General features: G+C 40.5%; 1 protein-coding gene across 1 annotated transcript; it reads right to left on the bottom strand.

The window, feature by feature from the left end:
* Positions 1 to 258: 258 nt before the first annotated feature.
* Positions 259 to 21,759, bottom strand: LOC112216317 (adenosine deaminase). Its single transcript, XM_024376222.1, has 11 exons — positions 21,595 to 21,759; positions 16,479 to 16,540; positions 15,768 to 15,890; positions 9,373 to 9,516; positions 9,000 to 9,115; positions 8,102 to 8,226; positions 6,889 to 6,960; positions 5,058 to 5,159; positions 1,418 to 1,485; positions 1,106 to 1,235; positions 259 to 840 (listed from the first exon to the last, which is right to left on the bottom strand). Exons 1-11 carry the CDS (start codon positions 21,751 to 21,753, stop codon positions 736 to 738), a joined length of 1,206 nt encoding a protein of 401 aa, XP_024231990.1. The 5' UTR covers positions 21,754 to 21,759; the 3' UTR covers positions 259 to 735.
* Positions 21,760 to 23,849: the final 2,090 nt, after the last annotated feature.

Genomic DNA, 23,849 nt, shown 5'->3' with positions numbered 1-23,849 from the left:
GGAAGCCAATTTACAGCATATAGGACAGCGCCCTAGCACCTCAATGTTGTATTTTTTTTTGATAAAGGAGAAGTGTTTGAGTGAAGTGGTACTCATGAGCAAGCTCTATGTTCCTGGGTCCAGCCTGTGCTTTTCCAGTAAGATATGCTGCTGCTTTGTAAGAGCTGCCACTCAAGTGGTTTACATTTGAACTAAACTGTCCATAGTGAGGTAAGGTCCATATTGCAGTTGATTCTGATACTCCTTCAATAATGACAATTTTAAGATGCAAAAGCGTTTTTATTGTAGATATTGCTCGTATTTTAACGTCATTGTCCTCAATGGAAGAAATGTATTAAATGGAACTGCTTTTCAATTAGTAAAATGCAAAAATTACAAAATGTTTCACTAAATCTACCTCTGAGAAAAACCTCTTACAGAAGTTACTCTAAAAACGGTAAGACCACTTCAGTAGGCTTTACTCTCCACCAAGTGAGAACAGTACAGCAGTAGATAGAGAACATCACCTAGTGCTCACAGCTAGGACTACAACAATACATTTTTGATCATTTTTGGTATAGAGCTGGTTTACCTGAAGCATTCCCAATTTATTTTAAAATGTGGGGTAAGAACTCTATTTCCACCAAAGGAAATGTAAGATGTTGGCATGACGATTCAAATAGTCTATACGACCTATCTTACTTGGCAAAGTGGTTGGTGCCTGGGTTGTTGTTGCAGCTCTGATCAGTACTTAATTTAAAAGCCAGTGTTCTCCACCATTCCATAGGCTTCGTACAACTTGTTAATAAGATCCTTCTTCTCCTTCTCAGGCAAGAAGCTGGAGTTAGCGGAGTTTATGTTCTGAAAAACGAGGTGAATGAGAGACTTATTAAACCATAAGGGGAGAGTATACTGTAGTATTTAATGGTATTAACAGTTGCATAGTATTTCATAGCCTGGTCCTGGATCTGTTTGTGTGGTCTTCCCAACTCCTTTGGTCATTAATTGTCATGTTAACAACCATAGGATTTAGCTTTACAGCATAAACAGATCTGGCACCAGGCTAAATATTTAATGGTATTGAGCTGCCAAGCCAAATAGGAAGAGTTGAAATGTGTTTTCTTACCAGTCTCTTGAATTCCTCCTCGGTGAAGCCCATGTAGTTCTGGGCAGTGCTGTAGTCTAAGTGCAGGGTGGAGTTGAAAATCAAAGGGTCGTCTGTGTTCAGGGAGTAGTTAGCCTTATCCTTTCTGAAGCTACACACACACACACACACACACACACATTCAGAGGGGAAAAGTAAACCCAGACAAAAATGAAACGGTTAAAAAAAGGTATTGTTTCCAAACGCCTGTTACAATCTTTATGGTGTTGGGTTGTTGAAACTTTATCAGAAGTATCATTCATAGAATATGATGAGTAGTGAATGATGGCTTACGTGATGACAGGATGCTTGGTGAAGTCTGGATCACAGGCTCCAGTCAGTTTGCTGGATATGGGACACACCTGAAAAATCACACGGCATTCCTTCCTTACAGAACAGTAGCCTTGTCTGCCAGGATTCTAGGCTGTAGTTGGACACATGGCTAGTGAAGGAGACTAGTTCTTGGTTGCCTCCCAATAAACTCTCCTTCCTCCTGAAGTGTGCACATGTTCACTACTCCCCACAAGTTTAAAATAATTGTGTTGGCTATGGGGATTTTCCATATACAGTGCATTCGGAAAAGTATTCAGACTCCATGACTTTTTCCACATTTTGTTACGTTACAGCCTTATTCTAAAATAGATTAAATTAATTTGTTCCTTAGTCTACACACAATACTCTATAATGACAAACTGGAAATACCTTGGAAAGGCACACACCTGTCAGAGCAAAAACTAAGCCATGAGGTGGAAGGAATTGTCCATAGAGCTCCGAGACAGGATTGTGTCAAGGCACAGATTTGGGGATGGGTACCAAAACAATTCTGCAGCATTGAAGGTCCCCAAGAACACAGTGGCCTCCGTCATTCTTAAATAGAAAAAGTTTGGAACCACCAACACTCTTCCTAGAGATGGCCGCACAGCAAAACTGAGCAGCTGGGAGAGAAGAGCATTGGTCAGGGAGGTGACCAAGAACACGATGGTCACTCTGACAGAGTTCCTCTGTGGAGATGGAAGAACCTTCAGGAAGGACAACCATCTCTGCAGCACTCCACGAATCAGGCCTTTATGTCAGAGTGGCTAGACGGAAGCCACTCCTCAGTAAAAGGCACATGACCGCCCACTTGGAGTTTGCCAAAAGGCACCTAAAGGACTCTCAGACCATGAGAAACAAGATTCTCTGTTCTGATGAAACCAAGATTGAACTCTTTGGCCTGAATGCCAAGCGTCACGTCTGGAGAAAACCTGGCACCATCCCTACGGTGAAGCATGGTGGTGGCAGCATCATGCTGTTGGGATGTTTTTCAGCAGGGACTGGGAGTCTAGTCCGGATCGAGGGAAATATGAACGGAGTAAAGTACAGAGAGATCCTTGATGAAAACCTGCTCAGGACCTCAGACTGGGGCGATGGTTCACCTTCCAACAGGACAATGACCCTAAGCACACAGTTAAGACAACACAGGAGTGGCTTCGGGACAAGTCTCTGAATGTCCTTGAGTTGCCCAGCCAGAGCCCGGACTTGAACCCGATCGAACATCTCTGGAGAGACATGAAAATAGCTGTGCAGCGACGTTCCCCATCCAACCTGATCGCTTGAGAGGATCTGCAGAGAAGAATGGGATTAACTCCCCAAATACAAGAGTACCACGCTTGTAGCGTCATACCCTAGAAGGTGTAATCGCTGCCAAAAGTGCTTCAACAAAGTACTGAGTAAAGGGGGTCCGAATGCTTTTGTAAATAAGCATTCGTTTTTTAAAATATACAGTGCCTTGCGAAAGTATTCGGCCCCCTTGAACTTTGCGACCTTTTGCCACATTTCAGGCTTCAAACATAAAGATATAAAACTGTATTTTTTTTGTGAAGAATCAACAACAAGTGGGACACAATCATGAAGTGGAACGACATTTATTGGATATTTCAAACTTTTTTAACAAATCAAAAACTGAAGAATTGGGCGTGCAAAATTATTCAGGCCCTTTACTTTCAGTGCAGCAAACTCTCTCCAGAAGTTCAGTGAGGATCTCTGAATGATCCAATGTTGACCTAAATGACTAATGATGATAAATACAATCCACCTGTGTGTAATCAATTCTCTGTATAAATGCACCTGTACTGTGATAGTCTCAGAGGTCCGTTAAAAGCGCAGAGAGCATCATGAAGAACAAGGAACACACCAGGCAGGTCCGAGATACTGCTGTGAAGAAGCTTAAAGCCGGATTTGGATACAAAAAGATTTCCCAAGCTTTAAACATCCCAAGGAGCACTGTGCAAGCGATAATATTGAAATGGAAGGAGTATCAGACCACTGCAAATCTACCAAGACCTGGACGTCCCTCTAAACTTTCAGCTCATACAAGGAGAAGACTGATCAGAGATGCAGCCAAGAGGCCCATGATCACTCTGGATGAACTGCAGAGATCTACAGCTGAGGTGGGAGACTCTGTCCATAGGACAACAATCAGTCGTATATTGCACAAATCTGGCCTTTATGGAAGAGTGGCAAGAAGAAAGCCATTTCTTAAAGATATCCATAAAAAGTGGCGTTTAAAGTTTGCCACAAGCCACCTGGGAGACACACCAAACATGTGGAAGAAGGTGCTCTGGTCAGATGAAACCAAAATTGAACTTTTTGGCAACAATGCAAAACGTTATGTTTGGCGTAAAAGCAACACAGCTCATCACCCTGAACACACCATCCCCACTGTCAAACATGGTGGTGGCAGCATCATGGTTTGGGCCTGCTTTTCTTCAGCAGGGACAGGGAAGATGGTTAAAATTGATGGGAAGATGGATGGAGCCAAATACAGGACCATTCTGGAAGAAAACCTGATGGAGTCTGCAAAAGACCTGAGACTGGGACGGAGATTTGTCTTCCAACAAGACAATGATCCAAAACATAAAGCAAAATCTACAATGGAATGGTTCAAAAATAAACATATCCAGGTGTTAGAATGGCCAAGTCAAAGTCCAGACCTGAATCCAATCGAGAATCTGTGGAAAGAACTGAAAACTGCTGTTCACAAATGCTCTCCATCCAACCTCACTGAGCTCGAGCTGTTTTGCAAGGAGGAATGTGAAAAAATTTCAGTCTCTCGATGTGCAAAACTGATAGAGACATACCCCAAGCGACTTACAGCTGTAATCGCAGCAAAAGGTGGCGCTACAAAGTATTAACTTAAGGGGCTGAATAATTTTGCACGCCCAATTTTTCAGTTTTTGATTTGTTAAAAAAGTTTGAAATATCCAATAAATGTCGTTCCACTTCATGATTGTGTCCCACTTGTTGTTGATTCTTCACAAAAAAATACAGTTTTATATCTTTATGTTTGAAGCCTGAAATGTGGCAAAAGGTCGCAAAGTTCAAGGGGGCCGAATACTTTCGCAAGGCACTGTATAAATCAATTTTCAACAATTTCTAAAAACCTGTTTAATCTTTTTTAGAATAAGGCTGTAACGTTATAAAAAGTGAAAAAAAAAAGGTCTGAATACTTTCCGAATGCACTGTACCAGTAATTTTACTTTCAAATCCATGTAGGAAAGTAGACCCTTTGGGAGAAAGGAGCTATTAATTGGGACACAACGCTTGTGTAATGTCTCTTCATGACCACCAGAGGTCATTGCACTAGCCGCCTTCATGGTAGGAAAAGGCTATAAGTCCACAACCTGATGCCCAAACCAATATTTTATTTCATAAAAGTATTAAAATTAGGTTAAGGTTAGGGTCGGGGTTAAGGATTTGGTTAGGGTTAACGTAAAGGTCACTTTTTAGGTTTTTGCTAGTCGGTTTAAGCGTCAGCTGTGTAGCCTCTCCATTCATGGTAGGATCTATTTATCTTGTTTTATGAGGTATGCTCATAGATAATGTAATATTCTGTGTGTACGAAGTCTAATGTTACTTTACATTACAGGTGAAATATAAATGTGTACGTTCTTACCTCAAAATGCATATTCTGCTCCAGGAGTTGTTTGTACAGCACTTGGTCCTCTAGTATGTTGTAGCCATGTCCTATTCTCTCTGCTTTCAGGACCTCCACAGCCTGAAGAAGTCATGAGATATGTGTCATCAATCAGTGTTGTCAAAATCCTCTCACGGACAGAACTACTGGCTATTCCTGGCAACATGCTGTCTTTGGTTGCATAGTTGCCTGACATTTTAGAAATATGGCTTTCATAGAAAGTAATTCACATAGGCTAGTGAAGAATTCCAGGGTGACGTGATATTGGCTAGTGATGAACAGACTAGTGCGCTCTGTGTACTCAGAAACAAGTAAAACTACTATCTGACAAACAAACCGTATTTACGTTCTTATAAAAGAGGAGAGATGTTTTCACAATGCAGTGTCACTTATAACATCATAACAGTTCAGTGATAGACGTTAATAGTGAAGACATCAATACTATGGAATCATGTGGTAACTGAAAGTGTACAACAACAAAAATGTTTTAGATTCTTCAAAGTAGCCACCCTTTGCCTTGATGACAGCTTTGCTTACTCTTGGCATTCGCTCAACCAGCTTCACCTGAAATGCTTTCCCAACAGTCTTGAAGGAGTTCCCACATATGCTGAGCACTTGTTGGCTGCTTTTCCTTCACTCTGCGGTCCAACTTATCCCAAACCATCTCAATTGGGTTGAGGTTGGGTTATTGTGGAGGCCTGGTCATCTGATGCAGCACTTATCACTCTCTTTCTTGGTCAGATAGCCCTTATATTGGAAGTGTGTTTTTGGTCTTTGTCCTGATGAACAACAAAGGATAGTCCCACTCAGCGCACCCCAGATGGGATGGCTTATTGCTTGTTAGCATGCTGGTTAAGTGTACCTTGAATTCTAAGTAAACCAGTGTCACTAGCAAAGCACCATCACACTTCCTCTTCCATGCTTCATGGTGGGAACAACACATGCAGAGATTATCTGTTCACCTACTCTGCGTCTTACAAAGACATGGCGGTTGGAACCAAAAAATCTCACATTTGGACTCATCAGACCAAAAGACAGTTCTCCACCGGTCTAATGTCCGTTGCTTGTGTTTCTTGGCCCAAGCAAGTCTCTTCTTATTGGTGTCCTTTAGTAGTGGTTTCTTTGCAGCAATTCGATCATGAAGTCACGCAGTCTCTTCTGAACAGTTGATGTTGAGATGTCTGTTACTTGAACTCTGTGAAGCATTTATTTGGGCTGCAATCTGAGGTGCAGTCAATTGCTGATTTCTGAGGCTGGTAACTCTAATGAACTTATGCTCTGCAGCAGAATAACTCTGGGTCTTCCTTTCCTCTAGCAGTCATCATGAGTGCCATTTTCATCATAGTTCCCCTACTTTGTCATAACACAACTGATTGGCTCAAACGCATTAAGAAGGAAAGAAATGACCACAAATTAACTTTTAACAAGGCACACATGTTAATTTAAATGCATTCCAGGTGACTACCTCATGAAGCTGGTTGAGAGAATGCCAAGCGTGTGCAAAGCTGTCATCAAGTTAAAGGGTGGCTACTTTGAAGAATCTCAAATATAAAATATATTTAGATTTGTTTTAACACGTTTTTTGTTTACATGAGTCTGTTATTTCATAGCTTTGATGTCTTCACTGTAGAATAATAATGTAGAAAATAGTACAAATAAAGAAACTCTTGACTGAGTAGTTGTGTCCAAACTTTTGACTGGTACTGTAGGTGTTGCTGTTGTGTGTTGAGAAGTAGAGAAAGTCTTCGGTCAAGTTGAACTGTCAAATATTTAATGGTCCCCAAAGGCTGTACAGGAAAGGGAAGCTCACCTCTTTCACCACAGAGGCAGGGCCTACCTCTCCAGCATGGACTGTTCTGTGGACCCCACATCGCTCAGCTTCCTGTCAACAAGGTCACTCACATCAACACCAAGTTAACATGAGAAACATCTGGCTTTGACAGGTAGTCCTGACTGAAATACCTTCCATTGTCTTGAAACTGTCATTATACATGGATGAACATAGTCATAACATGATTCCAAAAGCCCATGCTTCGGTAAAGAGAATGCATTATTTTTTGCCAAAGGCTAGATTGGTAAGATTTGCATCTCACCAACATTTGAGAAATGTCAGATCTGCTTTTGACAAAACCCAGCTTAGAATTTAAGACCTCTGAATTTAGAGCTTGTACAGTTATAACTGTCTGTATTAGTATCAGCGTGGCACTCTAGTAAGAGCATGTTAATTCTCCGACTCCTAGTGTTTGGAAATGGACTTCTTCACACTAATGATTTAAACAGATGTTAACATGTCCACATTTATCACTTCAGCCGCTGGATGACCTTACCACAGTGTTCCCAGATGTTATCCTGGGGGGAATGATTGAATGGCTGTGTGTTTAATTCAGGAACCTCCAGAGATAGAACAAACTACGCAGTTGAAACACTTAAGTGGCATACTTTGGACAAATTGCCTAAATTTGGTCATCATGAACATGGTGAATAGTTTCACTGATTCAGTTATTGCTCTTGAGAGAGTTTTCTGTTGCAAGAAATTGCAGACCTCCAACTGTCTGTCTAAAGCGACCTTCAGGTCTCCATTTATGGGTATATGTATAGAGAGTTGATGAATTATAATGATAAGGTGTAAATTATTGGCTAGTTATAAAACAAATCAACCAATTGTAGGCCTTTTAAGGTCTGAAGTTCTGCAATAGCCCCAATAAAGATTGGTTGTACTTTAACTCTACTATCTGACAACGGGTAGCCAACAGTGTCAAATGTGATTTTTTAAAATTTCATGTAGTGTCACAAATGTTAAATTCTTGTGCAAGTTGGAGGGTGATCTGCCACCTTTTTAAGCAATAAAAATGAGCATGATATGCTGCATGACAGCGTTCAGTAGGAAAGTGGTTAGCGTCATATCCTGCTGAGGCTAGCTATTGTCTTGTATCGTGGCCATGAACCATGCATGCATGGAACAGTTACCTACAGCACAGAATGAATTGGACACGAGGGTTCAAAGTTGGGCAGTGGTAAGTTACCTCATAGGCCATCCTGTGTCCTGGGTAGGCCTCACAGTTGAGTGACTCGTCTCCTGCCAGATCAATAGCCACCACTCCATCCTTCTTGTACTTCTTACACAACTCCACCACGTCCTTGGACCAGCCTGCGCAACGCAACAACCCAATGAGGTCAAAGACCCAGAGACAGGTCGTTTTAAAATGCAGGATGTTTGATTTGTGTGGATGTTTGTGAAATGTTTTCATGCTAGATCTATGACCTAAAGGTTATCTGAATATCTGCTGCTACAAATGAGAGACATTGTGAATCATGTCAAGCATCTCCATGAAAGCTAGTGTAAAGCAATGGTTGTAAAGGTCAAATTGTTCAGTTCCAAACTTATTGTTAACAAAAGCAGAACAAAATACAAAAAACTAAATACTGACAACAGAAAACTGTTCACTGGAATGTTTGCCTAAAATAGTCACTTGTATTTTGTTGCATGTAATAACAAAAACAGATACTATGCTCTGTGTCAGAAAGTTACATATAACCAAATTCCTTTACTGCTGGGACTATTCTGGACTGTAAACATAGGAGATTTGGCTTGCAATTTTTAATTCAGTGATACATTACACAAATGAGCCCCTTTTTACTGTCTGCATTAGGGTCAGCAAATGGTGACATTAGCTAAGGTAGAAAACTCAATAAGCACAGCATCACACCTCCTCACATATAGATCAACATCATTGAGTGGGGTTGAAATGAAACAAGACATAGTCAGACGATGCCCAAAACAGGAGCGAGTATTTTTGACTGGGAGATGTTTGGCCTGCAACTTAGTGTGATGAGGATCACAGACAGAGGACTGCGGACAGGAAAACAGACAGAGGGGCTGTGTTAGGCCAGACAGACAGGACAGGACCGCGAGGGCATTACTTGGCATGTGGCGCATGCAGCACAGAATGGACCTGGCTATGATGTTGAATGCCTTCTCTCCCTCGGCCAGACCCTGGTTCACCAAGCAAACAACCTCATCTGGGCTCAAGTCACCTCTGGGGGAAGAGAGAGTGAAATCAACACACAGAGAACTCTTCAATGCATTGCAATGTCACATTTTTTAAATCTCTAAGAACAGATACCTACATGAACAATACAAGACTGCAATCGGAGAGCACAAGTAACTCAAAGAACTGTATTGTGCATGTCCATATAGTAATTAGACATCAATCACACATACAGTATGTTTCAAAGGCACGCTTTTCTGTCATCTACTTTACCGGATCAGAAACATATAGTATCATCCACGTACTCTTTTTGGTTCCATGGAATGGGTTCTACGTCAGTGTTAGCCAGAAAGTGTGGGCTGTATCTGACTTCAACGTAGATCACCCCCTCTTTGGCTTTGTCCTCCACAAACTCATAGGCTATCCTCTTGATCGCCTCTCTGTCACCACTGGAAAGTTCACAGAAAATCAGAGGAAGCCCAAGAGAAACAACATAAATATTTACTCAACTATGGCAGATAATGAATAGTATTAGTCACCAGCAAAGGCCCTACATTTGCTTTAGATTTCATCACATCATGTTCATCCAGTTACAAATGAAGATGTTGGAAGAAGCTATATTTCAATTTTCCTGTAAAATACAGGAAACGTTCTAGGAACAGCCCATTGTTCTTTGTGTCTCTTCCCTCTTGGCCTGCAGGGTTAGTACTGGGTATTACAGGTTTAGTACTGGGTATTACAGGTTTAGTAACAGGGTATTGTAACGGCTCTCTTCTATCTCCTCCTCTGACGAAGAGGTAGAACAAAGATCGGACCAAAATGCAGCGTGATGATGATGATTCATGATATATTTTAATGAAGGAAAACCTATACATACAGAAACTACAAAACTAACGAAAATGAATAATGAAAACCGAAACAGCCCTATCTGGTGAATACAAACACACTGAGACAGGAACAATCACCCACGAAAACACTCACAGAATATGGCTGCCTAAATATGGTTCCCAATCAGAGACAACGAGAATCACCTGACTCTGATTGAGAACCTCAGGCAGCCATAGACTATGCTAGACACCCCTACTCAGCCACAATCCCAATACCTACTAAAACCCCCAATACCACATCACAACACAAAATAACCCCATGTCACACCCTGGCCTGACCAAAATAATATATAAACACAAAATACTAAGACCAGGGCGTGACAGGTATTACAGGTTTAGTAACAGGGTATTACAGGTTTAGTAACAGGGTATTACAGGTTTAGTAACAGGGTATTACAGGTTTAGTACTGGGTATTACAGGTTTAGTAACAGGGTATTACAGGTTTAGTAACAGGGTATTACAGGTTTAGTACTGGGTATTACAGGTTTAGTAACAGGGTATTACATGGTAGAAGTGTTTCTCTAAATGACAGGAGGGTAATCTGATGGTAAATCCTCAGCACGCCACGCCAGGAGGACTATTACTGTCAGAGAGAGCCAAGTGGCTGAACCAATGCTCCCTGTGACCCCTGACCTGAACTTGACTGGCACTGCTACTGCTAATATGACTAACTGTCAGCAGGAGAATATGACTATCATTATCCCTGTATGATAATGAAGGTAAAGGACATAAGATCAGCCTGTGTATAGTATTTGATGGATGACATAGGGCAGGGACCACCAATTACATTAAGCCGCGGGCCAATTCTTTTTTGAGTGGATGGTCCTGGGGCCGGAACATAATTCTAAATAATTTGTAGACCTACACTGCAAATTGACTGCAAGAAGCCCAAACATATATAGTGTTTGACATATTTCCTAAATTAAAATAACTTTGAGCTGATTTCCTGGGGATTTTACAGCCATTTATGTCCAACAACAAAAATCATTATTTATATATATATATATATGTGTGTGTTTTACTAATTTGGCTTGAGTTCCACCTATTTGGAACCCTGACATAGGGAATGATAGAATATTATATTCATTTGTAATTTTAATTTGATTTTGAGTGCATATCATTCTGTTTTATAGTAGACATTTCTGTAAAAGTCCCCGTGGAGCAATGGGTATTCTGGTTGGAGGGGTGGGAAATGTCTGCAAACTCAGTGGGACAGATATATCCAGCATCAATTCCCTTTGTTGCTTTTTGACTTAACAAAGTTTCTGTTTCACATCACGATTGGAAAACAGACCAGCATTTACACTAGACGTGAATGCCTGTTTCTAACATGCCTGGTCTGAATGCTTGTTGTCTCTCCCTCCGACCCCGTGACCCCCATCTGTGCCGGTCTATCCGCCAACACACACAACAATTCTGCATGAGCCAAACACAGCTAGCAAGTTCCCCATGTTGTTGTCGTGTAGGGGGGGAAGCACCAGATGCAACAACACAGCTTTTCAAGGGAAGGCCTTGCTAAAAAATGCTTCATTCAGCATAACTGACAGCTAGCAGCTTCCCTGGCTGCTATTACAAACCATCATTGGGTCTTTTCATACTTGTTGTGGGCAGTGGTGTAAAGTACTTAATTAAAAATACTTTAAAGTATTGTAGTAAGTCGTTTTTGGGGTATCTGTACATTACTTACTATTTATACTTTTGCTCCCCTACATTCCTAATGAAAATAATGTGCTTTTTACTTCATTCATTTTCCCTGACACCCATAAATACTTGTTACATTTCGAATGCTTAGCAGGATAGGAAAATGGTCCAATTCACGTACTTATTAAGAGAACATCTCTGCTCATCCCTACTGCTTCTGATCTGGCGGACTCACTCGAGCGTGCCTCTGGCTATCCGTGAATTAAAATAAGAAAATTGTGCAGTCTGGTTTGCTTAATATAAGGAATGTGAAATTATTTATACTTTTTGCTTTTGATTCTTAAGTATATTTTGGCGATTACATTTACTTTTGATACTTATGTATATATAAAACCACATACTTTTAGACTTTTAGTCAAGTAGTATTTTACTTGGTGACTTTCACTTTTACTTGAGTCGTTTTCTATGAAAGGTATCTTTACTTTTACTCAAGTATGACAATTGGGTACTTTTTCCACCACTGGTTGTGGGAAGTTACTGGTTAGTCTGGTATGGAACTGAACCATCACAGAAAATGTTGTCTTTTAATACATTGTTTAGTTTCAGCAGTGGGTGAGATTTGAGTTTAGATTTTACTATGATTGTTGCTTTTTTTCAAAAGTACCATCTTGGGGTAAAAATGTGAAATATGTTGATAGCTTTAGGGTTAAATATAAGCTAGTATTGTAATGGGAACGATATCTATAACGACCAATTAGACACTGTAAATTCAGTTGGTTGCCACAGACATACCTGCCTGCATCATGACCTGCTCCTGCATTACATCCACTCAGTAACCAGGGAGAAGACCAATCAAGACTGGTCTTAAGTGTTCTTTAAAAGCTTGTTGATTGCATTGTTGGCAACAACACCAATTAATCGCGGTCATATAGAGTACATAGACTCTCAACTTCCAACACCATGTAACTGTTGGTAACAGAAATGTTTGTGTTTGCCACTTTTAACCGCACACTTGTTGTTTGTGTACATGGATTTCAGAATGTCGTATGTTTTTCCCCCAACACCACTTTACATCAATTTATATTGCAGATCCTCATGCCAAATTGAGTCAAAAGATTTTTTAAATCAACAAAGCATGAGAAGACTTTGCCTTTGTTTTGGTTTGTTTGTCAATTAGGGTGAATACGTGGTCTGTCGTACGGTAATTTGGTAAAAAGCCAATATGACATTTGCTCAGTACACTGTTTTCACTGACGAAATGTATGAGTCTGCTGTTACTGATGAGGCAGAAGATGTTCCCAAGGTTGCTGTTGATGCATATCCCACGGTAGTTATTGGGGTTAAATTTGTCTCCACTTTTGTTGATTGGGGAAGATGCTAGAGCTAAGGATGATGTTAAAGAGTTTAAGTATAGCCAATTGGAATTTGTGGTCTGTATATTTTATAATTTAATTGAGGATACCACCATCACCACAGGCCTTTTCAGGTTGGAGGGTTTGTATTTTGTCCTGTAGTTCATTCAATGTAACTGGAGAATCCAGTGGGTTATGGTAGTCTTTAAAACATCTTAGGGCTGAGATCCCGCTAACGGAATCAATATGACAACGGCCAGTGAAAGTGCAGGGCGCCAAATTCAAAACAGAAATCCCATAATTAAAATTCCTGAAACATAGAAGTATTTCACACCATTTTTAAGATACACTTCTTGTTAATCCCACCACAGTGTCCGATTTCAAATAGGCTTTATTTCGAAAGCACCACAAACGATTATGTTAGGTCAGAGCCAAGTCACAGAAAAACTGTTATGGGATTTTTATCAATAATGACTAAATGAGGTATACTGCACTATAACTGGCAAGAATTCTACCCTGTCTTTCTTGTAGTATTAAATAATGTTTGTCCATTAGGAAGGGGTTATATGGCATGGACCTAGGAAGAAAGGAATGTATGTGGAGATAAGAGAGGACAGGGAGGGCTCCTCAGAGTTATGGTGTCTGGGGGAGCCTGGAACGGTCAGTTGAGGGGTTATAAACTGTGGTTAGACTCATGAGAAAATCCATGTTTGTGTGTATGTGTGTGCGTAGTTTAGGATGATATAAGAAGGAATGGATTTGTGAAAACTTTGGAGCTCTTGCAAATAAATTGGAACCTGATCAATTGTGAGCTGGGAATTCTGCCTGTTTTATTTAAGACCAGAACTTTACAAATTCTGGGTATCAGACAGATAAATATAATTGGAATTTATGAACACTGATTAAATAATTACTTGACAAAAACACAGCCATTTGTCCAGCCAAAGAGAGGAGTCACAAAAATCTGAAAGATATAAAATGAATCACTAACCTTTGATGATCTTCATCAGATGACACTTATAGGACTTCATGTTACATAATACATGTATGTTTTGTTCGATAAAGTTAATATTTATATTTTTAAAAATTCAGTATACAATGGCGCGTTATGTTCAGTAGTTCCAAAAACATCCGGTGATTCTGCAGAGAGCCACATCAATTTACAGAAATACTCATAATAAATGTTGATGAAAATACAAGTGTTATGCATGGAACTTTAGATACACTTCTCCTTAATGCAACCACTGTGTTGAATTTCAAAAAAGCTTTAGGGAAAAAGCAAATAATCTGAGTACGGCACTCAGAGACCAAACAAGCCAAAAAGATATCGCCATATTGTGCAGTCAACAGAAGTCAGAAATAACATTGTAAATATTCACTTACCTTTGATGATCTTCATCAGAATGCACTCCCAGGAATCCCAGTTCCACAATAAATGTTTGTTTTGTTCGATAATGTCAATCATTTATGTCCAAATAGCTACTTTTTTTTAGTGCATTTGGTAAACAAATCCAAACTCACAAAGCGCGTTCACTAGGAGCAGACAAAATGTCAAAAAGTTCCGTTACAGTCCATAGAAACATGTCAAACGATGTATAGAATCAATCTTCAGGATGTTTTTAACATAAATCTTCAATAATGTTCCAACCGGAGAATTCCTTTGTCTTCAGAAATGCAATGGAGTGCGAGCTAGCGTCATGAGCTTGTGGCACTCTGCCAGACCACCATCTCAAAGAGCCCTTTGAGCCCCTCCTTTACAGTAGAAGCATCAAACAAGGTTCTGAAGACTGTTGACATCTAGTGGAAGCCTTAGGAAGTGCAACATGACCAATATCCCACTGTATCTTCAATAGGGAATTAGTTGAAAAAAGGACCAACCTCAGATTTCCCACTTCCTGGTTGGATTTTTTCTCGGGTTTTTGCCTGCCATATGAGTTCTGTTATACTCACAGACATCATTCAAACAGTTTTAGAAACTTCAGAGTGTTTTCTATCCACATATACTAATAATATGCATATATTAGCAACTGGGACTGGGTTGCAGGCAGTTTACTCTGGGCACCTTATTCATCCAAGCCACTCAATACTGCCCCCAGCCATGAGAAGTTAATTCTAAGATTTGTATTTGGTCATGTATATGTTTTTGCTGTTTGTTCTTTGTTATAGGGCCAAAAAGATTGGAGAAGTGGTTTACCCATACATCTCCGTTTTGGATAGATAACTCTTTGTGTTTGTGTCTCTCTCTTCCCTGTGTGTGTTTCTCCCTCTCTCTTGAGACCCTCCAATCCTGTAACACTACCAGTATGAAGGAAACTGACCGTGACCCTCATTTATTAAGATATTTGTCAAACTCTCACTCTTGAGTTTGACATCCCTAGCTTGTTCCCAGATCTGTTTTTGCTGTCTTACCAATTCCTTTGGTCATTGTTATACTATTGGCACAAATAGATCTAGGTCCATGAAAAACCCTGTGATAATGATAAGAAAACCCCTTCCAGCATCGGGAATCACCCTTCCTGCACCGCTACCTGATTTGGGCTAGTTGATCTGGACATTTCTGACAAGTTATAAATATCTCTCTAAGGTATGCAATGACTAACATGACAAGAGGAACTAGTGATGCACTACCCAATTTCAAAATGGCACCTTGTAAATTCTACTATTACAACTTTCAAGAGTGAGTTGAAAGCCGGACAGAGTTCCTTAAAAAAAGGTGGTTCACAGTTTGGGAATGTAAATGAAACCAAAAGCTCAGGTGGTTAGTACAGTAGTCAGCATCTAATTATCTCATTATCTATCTTTATGTTCAGGGTACTTACGCAATGACGTGCATGTACTCTGCGAACTTGCCGAGGAACTCTGTGAGTGTGGCAGGCTGGTGCACCACACAAATGTGTGTCATCTCCTTCACTGTGCCTGCAGGCAGGGTAATCCCACGTCGCCTGAGACAGACAGAGGACTTTAAAAGTACAATCAGCAATATTTAGCTACAGCTGTTCAATGTTCATTTCTCTAGGCTGAAAATGAAAGGAGACCAGGCATTTGCCATTAGGGCCCCTAGACTTTGAAATGGTCTGCCAGATTTAGTGCCTCTTCTGAAATCTCTGTTGAAGACAACCTTTTATGAAGATGCTTTTAATATATGATTCAATGTATTATTTTAATTAAATGTATTTTTTACTATATTTTTTACTATGTTTGTTTCTTAGTACTTTTAATTGATTATTTTATGTGAATCACTTTGTTATTTGTATTGAAAAGCACTATACAAATAAAAATATTATTATTATTATTTCAATTAATTATATTAAGGACATTAAAGATATTTGCTAGTTCAAAAGAGCACCATAACTAGACCTACATGTACCAAACACAAAGACTGAAAGAACATTGTATGTCAATTGAACCTAACAGCCTTTTTGTGAAGGGTAATAGGCAATTCATGATTCAAGAGAACTAGCAAAACCAATTTTAACATATTATTTAACTAAAAGAAAAATGCTAAGAACTCAACAGGTTTATGAACTTACCTGGCAACGTCTAGGATCGTCTCCACTCGGATAGCGCCATCAAGATGCACATGCAGCTCTATCTGAAGATAAAAATATGACAAAAATAAAATACAGTGTAGACATTATTAATGTTGTAAATGACTATTGTAGCTGGAAACAGCTGATGTTTTATGGAATATCTACATAGGCGTACAGAGGCCCATTATCAGCAACCATCACTACTGTGTTCCAATGGCACGTTGTGTTAGCTAATCCAAGTTTACCATTTTAAAAGGCTAATTGATCAATGGAAAACCCTTTTGCAATTATGTTAGCACAGCTGAAAACTATTGTTCTGATTAAAGAAGCAATAAAACTGGACTTCTTTAGACTAGTTGAGTATCTGGAGCATCAGCATTTGTGGGTTCGATTACAGGCTCAAAATGGCCAGAAACAAATAACTTTCTTCTGAAACGCGTCAGTCTATTCTTGTTCTGAGAAATGAAGGCTATTCCATGCAAGAAATTTCCAATAAACTGAAGATCTCGTACATTGCTGTGTACAACTCCCTTCACAGAACAGAGTAAACTGGCTCTAACCAGAATAGAAAGAGTGGGAGACCCCGGTGCACAATTGAGCAAGAGGACAAGTACATTAGAGTGTCTAGTTTGAGAAACAGACACCTCACCTGCCTCTTTGCTTGACATCATGGGAAAATCAAAAGAAATCAACCAAGACCTCAGAAAACAATTATAGACCTCCACAAGTCTAGTTCATCCTTGTGAGCAATTTCCAAACACCTGGAGGTACCACGTTCATCTATATAAATAATAGTACGCAAGTATAAACACGGGACCACGCAGCCATCATACCGCACAGGAAGGAGATGCGTTCTGTCTCCTAGAGATGAATGTACTTTGGTGCGAAAAGACCCTGTGAAGATGCTGGAGGAAACAGGTACTAAAGTATATTTTTTCACAGTAAAACGAGTCCTCTATCGACATAACCTGAAAGGCCGCTCAGCAAGGAAGAAGCCACTGCTCCAAAACTGCCATAAAAAAAACCAGGCTACGGTTTGCAACTGCACATGGGAACAAATATCGTACATTTTGGAGAAATATCCACTGGTCTGATGAAACAAAAATAGAACTGTCTGGCCATAATGACCATCGTTATGTTTGGAGGAAAAAGGGGGATGCTTGCAAGCTGAAGAACACCATCCCAACCGTGAAGCACAGGGGTATCAGCATCATGTTGTGGGGGTGCTTTGCTGCAGGAGGGACTGGTGCACTTCACAAAATAGATGGCATCATGAGAAATAAAAATTATGTGGATACATTGAAGCAACACCTCAAGACATCAGTCAGGACGTTAAAAGCTTGGTCGCAAATGGGTCTTTCAAATGGACAATGACCCCAAGCATACTTCCAAAGTTGTGGAAAATGGCTTTTAAGGACAAAAAAGCCCTGACTTCAATCCTATAGAAAATTTGTTAGCAGAACTGAAAAAGTGTGTGCGAGCAAGGAGGCCTACAACCTGACTCAATTACACCAGCTCTGTCAGGAGGAATGGGCCAAAATTCATCCAACTTATTGTGGGAAGCTTGTGGAAGGCTACCTGAAACGTTTGACCCAAGTTAAACAATTTAAAGGCAATGCTACCAAATACTAATTAAGTGTATGTAAACTTCTGACCCACTGGGAATGTGATGAACGGAATAACAGCTGAAATAAATCATTCTCTCTACTAGTATTCTGACATTTCACATTCTTAAAATAAAGTGGTGATCCTCACTGACCAAAGACAAGGAATTTTTACTAGGATTAAATGTCAGGAATTGTGAAAAACTGAGCTTAAATGTATTTAGCCAGCAGCATACCACACTACTGGCTTGCTTCTGAAGCTAAGCAGGGTTGGTCCTGGTCAGTCCCTGGATGGGAGACCAGATTCTGCTGGAAGTGGTGTTGGAGGGCCAGTATGAAGCACTCTTTCCTCTGGTCTAAAAAATATCCCAATACCCCAGGGCAGTGATTGGGGACACTGCCCTGTGTAGGGTGCTATCTTTTGGATGGGATGTTAAACGGGTGTCCTGACTCTCTGCGGTCATTAAAGATCACATGGCACTTATCATAAGAGTAGGGGTGTTAACCCCGGTGTCCTGGCTAAATTCCCTATCTGGCCATCAAACCATCACTTAATAATCCCCAGTTTACAATTGGCTCATTCATCCCCCTCCTCTCCCCTGTAACTATTCCCCAGGTCGTTGCTGCAAATGAGAATGTGTTCTCAGTCAACTTACCTGGTAAAATAACACATAAATAAAAATACATACATTTGGCTGAGGTGGATGTAAACTTCTGACTTCAACTGTATGTGTGTGCCTCCCTGCGTGTGTGTAGAGTCTTGAATTGGACAGTGTTTAAATACATACACTAATCAGGTCTATGACAGCTGTTTCAGTCCTTTACAGATTAAGTCATTTTCTGGCATTGTAGTAACAACTCATTTCCTCATGGGCTATTCTTCTGTGGTTTCCTACTTTACTAACCATGACCAATACAAAGCATATAACCTGTTTTATCTATCAACAGGTATAAATGTAATGGAAGAAACTGTTATTAATCATCTGTGTTCTTGTTGTTATAAATGTGTGTCTATAACAGCACGGCAACCTTATTTTGTTTGTGTCACAGCCATCATTACACAACTTTATGTAACAGCCATGAGGCCAACAGCACGTTTTCACAAAATGCATGCATCATTTTATAGACAATTAATACTCAAACAATGTGACATGTTGTGTAATGTATAGTCATTACATAACTTCATATAGTTCTGTTTCTGTTGCATGGATAGTTGAGGTCAGGCTCATCACGCCCCATACATTCAGTTATTGGTTGATAATCAAGATGTTATCAATGACAAAGTCACTCTTCAAGGTTGTCCATCCCTGTTTACTGTATTACTGCACACACACATTACGCTTCTTGTTATCAGCTATCAGCTCCTCGCCCTGTGCATGTTCTGCTGACGCAGGACCATAACTCCAAAGGGCACTATTGTATGTGTGCTGGTGCTAATGGGTGGTATATGTTCAAGAAGACTTAGGATCCGTATTTACTGAAGTGTCTTTCTTACCCCTGGGCCAGTATCTTGTGTATAGGACTAGGAGTGCTGATCTAGGATCAGGTCCCTCCTGTCCATGTTATACATAATTATCCAAAAAGGTCTTTATTACCCCTCGCCTCCTGAACTAATGTTCGAGCAGCGCACACACACACACACACACACACACACACACACACACACACACACACACACACACACACACACACACACACACACACACACACACACACACACACACACACACACACACACACACACACACACACACATATATATCGTATATATGTGGTAGTAGAGTAGTGGCCTGAGGAAATCCACTTGATATGTTGTGAAATGTAATGTAATGTTTTTAATTGTTTAACTGGCCTTAATTTTGCTGTACCCCAGGAAGAGTAGCTGCTGCCTTGGCAGGAACTAATGGGGATCCATAATACATACAAATCAATCGAGCACTCACTAGGCATTCTCCACCTACTGAGGATGTGCCCTTGATCAAGGCAACTTAACCCCTAACCTGCTCCAGGGTCACTGCTCTGTGGCTGACCCTGTGCTGCTCCCAGCCTGTTGTGTGTTGTTGTCTGTACGTTGTGTGTTGTCTGTATGTTGTCTGTACGTTGTGTGTTGTCTGTATGTTGTCTGTACGTTGTGTGTTGGGGCTGGGGACTCTGACAGCAAAAACAACCACATTACCATTGTCTCTGAATAATGGAACAATAAAATATTGTATTGTTTTTGTGTTGCCCCTCTATAGGAGACACAGTGGTGCAGTACAAGCTACAGTGTGTGAATTGAATTACACTGTCCGGGTATCAGGAAGAGCAGCTTGCTTAACCTTAATCTCTCGTGGGCAGATTCTAAATGAGACATTACTTTTGGGTAACCAAGATTAATTTACCCTCTACATCAGTTTAAAAAGGCAACACTGAAACAAGTAGAGTAGCCTACTGCTTATAATCAACAGCCAAACTATCTTATTACTGGTGTTTTTGGTGCATTTGTCCACCATTAATATTTAAACAATGGTATATATGTGTTATATAGGCCTACAGTGTCACCCCTTGTCTTTTGATACTCTAAACACAGCCAGTAGACTTCATGGGCTTGACACATCAAGATATCTGGCTCCACCAGTAAATGCACCTGCCAATCCCACCACCCTGAGCCACCTCTAGCCTTTCGGGGACGCTAGGCGAGATTTGGTCGGGAGACTGTGTTGCAGTTTTAAAGCAATCTGCAATTATTAATATTTTTGCCATGGGGCGGAGAACATTTAGCAGTTTTAAAGCAAATTTCCTGCCGTTCTACACATTGTGTCATGTTCACATGATATATGTGTGAGAGTGACTAAGTAAATCAACATGCCCTGCGTGCCTGGTTGGTAATTTGGTGATGATTAGGCCTCATACAAGGGTTAGATAGCTGGCTAGACTACCTCACCTAGCAATCTAAAAGCTTTGAGTGACTGACATAAGTGGAAATATACTGATGCTCTAACGTGGTGCCCTACGCCTAGCGCGCTTAGTCTGCCTATAGAAAGAGGCGGCACCACCAATGCGCATCCATAATTACAGTGAAATGTTATCTAATGCTCAACGTATTACATGCTATGTAAAACCGAAGTGAGTGTGAAAATACCACACAACACTTTAGAAAATGTATCAATGGAAAATGCATCTAGTTAGGATCTTCTTAAAACGTTTAGCTAGGTATTGATGCAAATTAATAGGAACGGCCCACAGATGGCACAACAGTTCATCAATAGTAGCCTACGCTCCCTTTCTACTTTTCGTTTCTTCTAACCACGTGCTTCCTTGATTTTAGAATTTAGAAACAAATGAAAGAGCGACGTCAAACCCTATCATTACCGAACGAAGTACAGCCTACACGGTGACAAGTTTGAGAAGGAATAATAGGGTAATGAATAAATGGTTACAAAGTGGTTGAGAAGGAGAGAGTAAACAGGATCATTAATAATTTAATGCAACTGTCATTCTGCCTGATACATTAGTCGTCAAATACAACTTACCTTTGGTTTGTTAAATACTATTTGTTCAGTGAAGTGTTCTGCCATTGTGAAGGCTCTCCTGTGTCTGCCGGTGAATGTGAAAGTGCTGATAGCACAGAATGAGAGGCGCAACTTCAAGCTTGTCACGCCCAGGACTCGAATAGCGTTCATTACTACCATTATATACATGTCTAGCTCGCATGGGACATGGGACACGCCTTGATCCTACCCACAGCAACAGCATGCAATTAGGCCCATTGTCATAAACGTGCAAGCAAATCGAGTTTATCTGCCGTTATACTATGGAAGGTATTGTAACCAGATAATTAGGTCTACAGATACATTTTCACGGTAACAATGTTTCCACGGTGTAACCAGTAGACTAGTTGTGGTGAGTAGGATTAGCAGCATACAGTAGGTTAATCGTTGGCCAAATGCTTAGAGGTTTACCAATGATCTGATTATGGCCTGTCCAGAGCTACTGTAGCCAGACCAAGTCCTACACATCCAGGGAAAGGAGGAAGTGATACATGTAATCAGTTACATGTAATCTGATTACACAAAACAAAAATGTACCTGAATGTACAGCAAAAATATTGTAATCAGATTACAGATACATTTGAAAACTATGATTACTAGGTGATCTACTTTTAAAATCAGAAAGGATGTTTGCAAAAAAAGACATTACAATACAAAATACAAATAAAAACATATTAAAACTTTGTTTTCTAAGTAACATTGAATTCAGCATTGAAAAAAGTGCATGTTTAAGTTTATTCCTTTGAGACCACAAGTCAGAGACCACTATGATGACACACCAAATGTGTTTGATGGATCATTTTTGTCTTCTTCTAATGCCTTTTAAAGGTCCAATGCAGATATTTTTTTTTATCTCAATATCATATAATTTTTGGGTAACAATTAAATACCTTACTGTGACTGTATCAATTAAAATGGTCAAAAAGAAACAAAAATAGTTTTTTAGCAAATAACAATTTCTCAAGCAAGAATTTTACCAGGACTGTCTGGGAGTAGTCTAAGTGGGGAGGGGAAAACTGAAAGCTAGCTGTTATTGCTCGATGTGGCAAATCTGACCATAATTCTATCCTCCAGATTCCTGCTTACAAGCAAAAACTAAAGCAGGGATTACCAGTGACTCGCTCAATACGGAAGTGGTCAGATTACGTGGATTCTACGCTACAGGACTGTTTTGCTAGAACAGACTGGAATATGTTCTGGGATTCATCCAATGCCATTAAGGAGTATACCACCTCAGTCACCGGCTTCATCAATAAGTGCATCGACGACGTCGTTTCCACAGTGACCGTATGTACATATCCCAACCAGAATCCATGGATTATAGGCATCATCCACACAGAGCTAGAGCTGCGGCTTTCAAGGAGCGGGACACTAATCCGGACGCTTATAGGAAATCCCGCTATGCCCTCCTGACGAACCATCAAACAGGCAAAGCATCAATACAGGACTAAGATTGAATCCTACTACACCGGCTCATACGCTCGTCGGATGTGGCAGGGCTTGCAAAGTATTACGTACTACATAGGGAGACCCAGCCGCGAGCTACCCAGTGACACGAGCCTACCAGACGAGCTAAATGCATGTTATGCTCGCTTTGAGGCAAGCAACACTGAAGCATGCATAAAAACACCAGCTGTTCCGGACTACTGTGTGATCACGCTCTCTGTAGACGATGTCAGCAAGACCTTTAAACAGGTCAACATTCACAAAGTGGCGGGGCCAGACGGATTACCAGGACGTCTACTCAAAGCATACGTGGAACAACTGGCAAGTGTCTTTACTGATATTTTTAATTGCTCCCTGACCAAGTCTGTAATACCTACACGTTTTAAGCAGACCATCATAATCCTTGTGCCCAAGAAAGCAAAGGGAACCTGCTTAAATGATTACCGCCCCGTAGCACTCATGTTGGTAGCAAGGAAGTGCTTTGAAAGGCTGGTCATAGATCACATCAAAACCATCATCCCGGAAACCCTAGACGCACTCCAATTCGCATACCGCCCCAACCGATCCACGGTTTACGCAATCTCAATCGCACTCCACACTGCCCTTTCCCACCTGGACAAAAGGAACACCTATTTGAGAATGCTGTTCATTGACTACTGCTCAGCGTTCAACACCATAGTGCCCACAAAGCTCATCACTAAGCTTAGGTCCCTGGGAATAAATACCTTCCCCTGCAACTGGATTCTGGACATCCTGATGGGCAATCCCCAGATGGTAAGGGTAAGCAACAA

Source organism: Oncorhynchus tshawytscha, linkage group LG16 (genome assembly GCF_018296145.1).
Source record: "Oncorhynchus tshawytscha isolate Ot180627B linkage group LG16, Otsh_v2.0, whole genome shotgun sequence".
NCBI lineage: Eukaryota > Metazoa > Chordata > Actinopteri > Salmoniformes > Salmonidae > Oncorhynchus > Oncorhynchus tshawytscha.
This window is presented reverse-complemented; position numbering and strand designations above follow the sequence as displayed.

Excerpts from the sequence above, each read along its gene's own strand:
- LOC112216317 (XM_024376222.1), bottom strand. The coding sequence starts at position 21,753 with ATGGTAGTAATGAACGCTATTCGAGTCCTGGGCGTGACAAGCTTGAAG. Across the intron at positions 16,541-21,594 it reads TAGTATTTAACAAACCAAAG|ATAGAGCTGCATGTGCATCT; the intron begins GTAAGTTGTATT and ends TTTTATCTTCAG. Across the intron at positions 5,160-6,888 it reads CTGCCTCTGTGGTGAAAGAG|GCTGTGGAGGTCCTGAAAGC; the intron begins GTGAGCTTCCCT and ends TGACTTCTTCAG.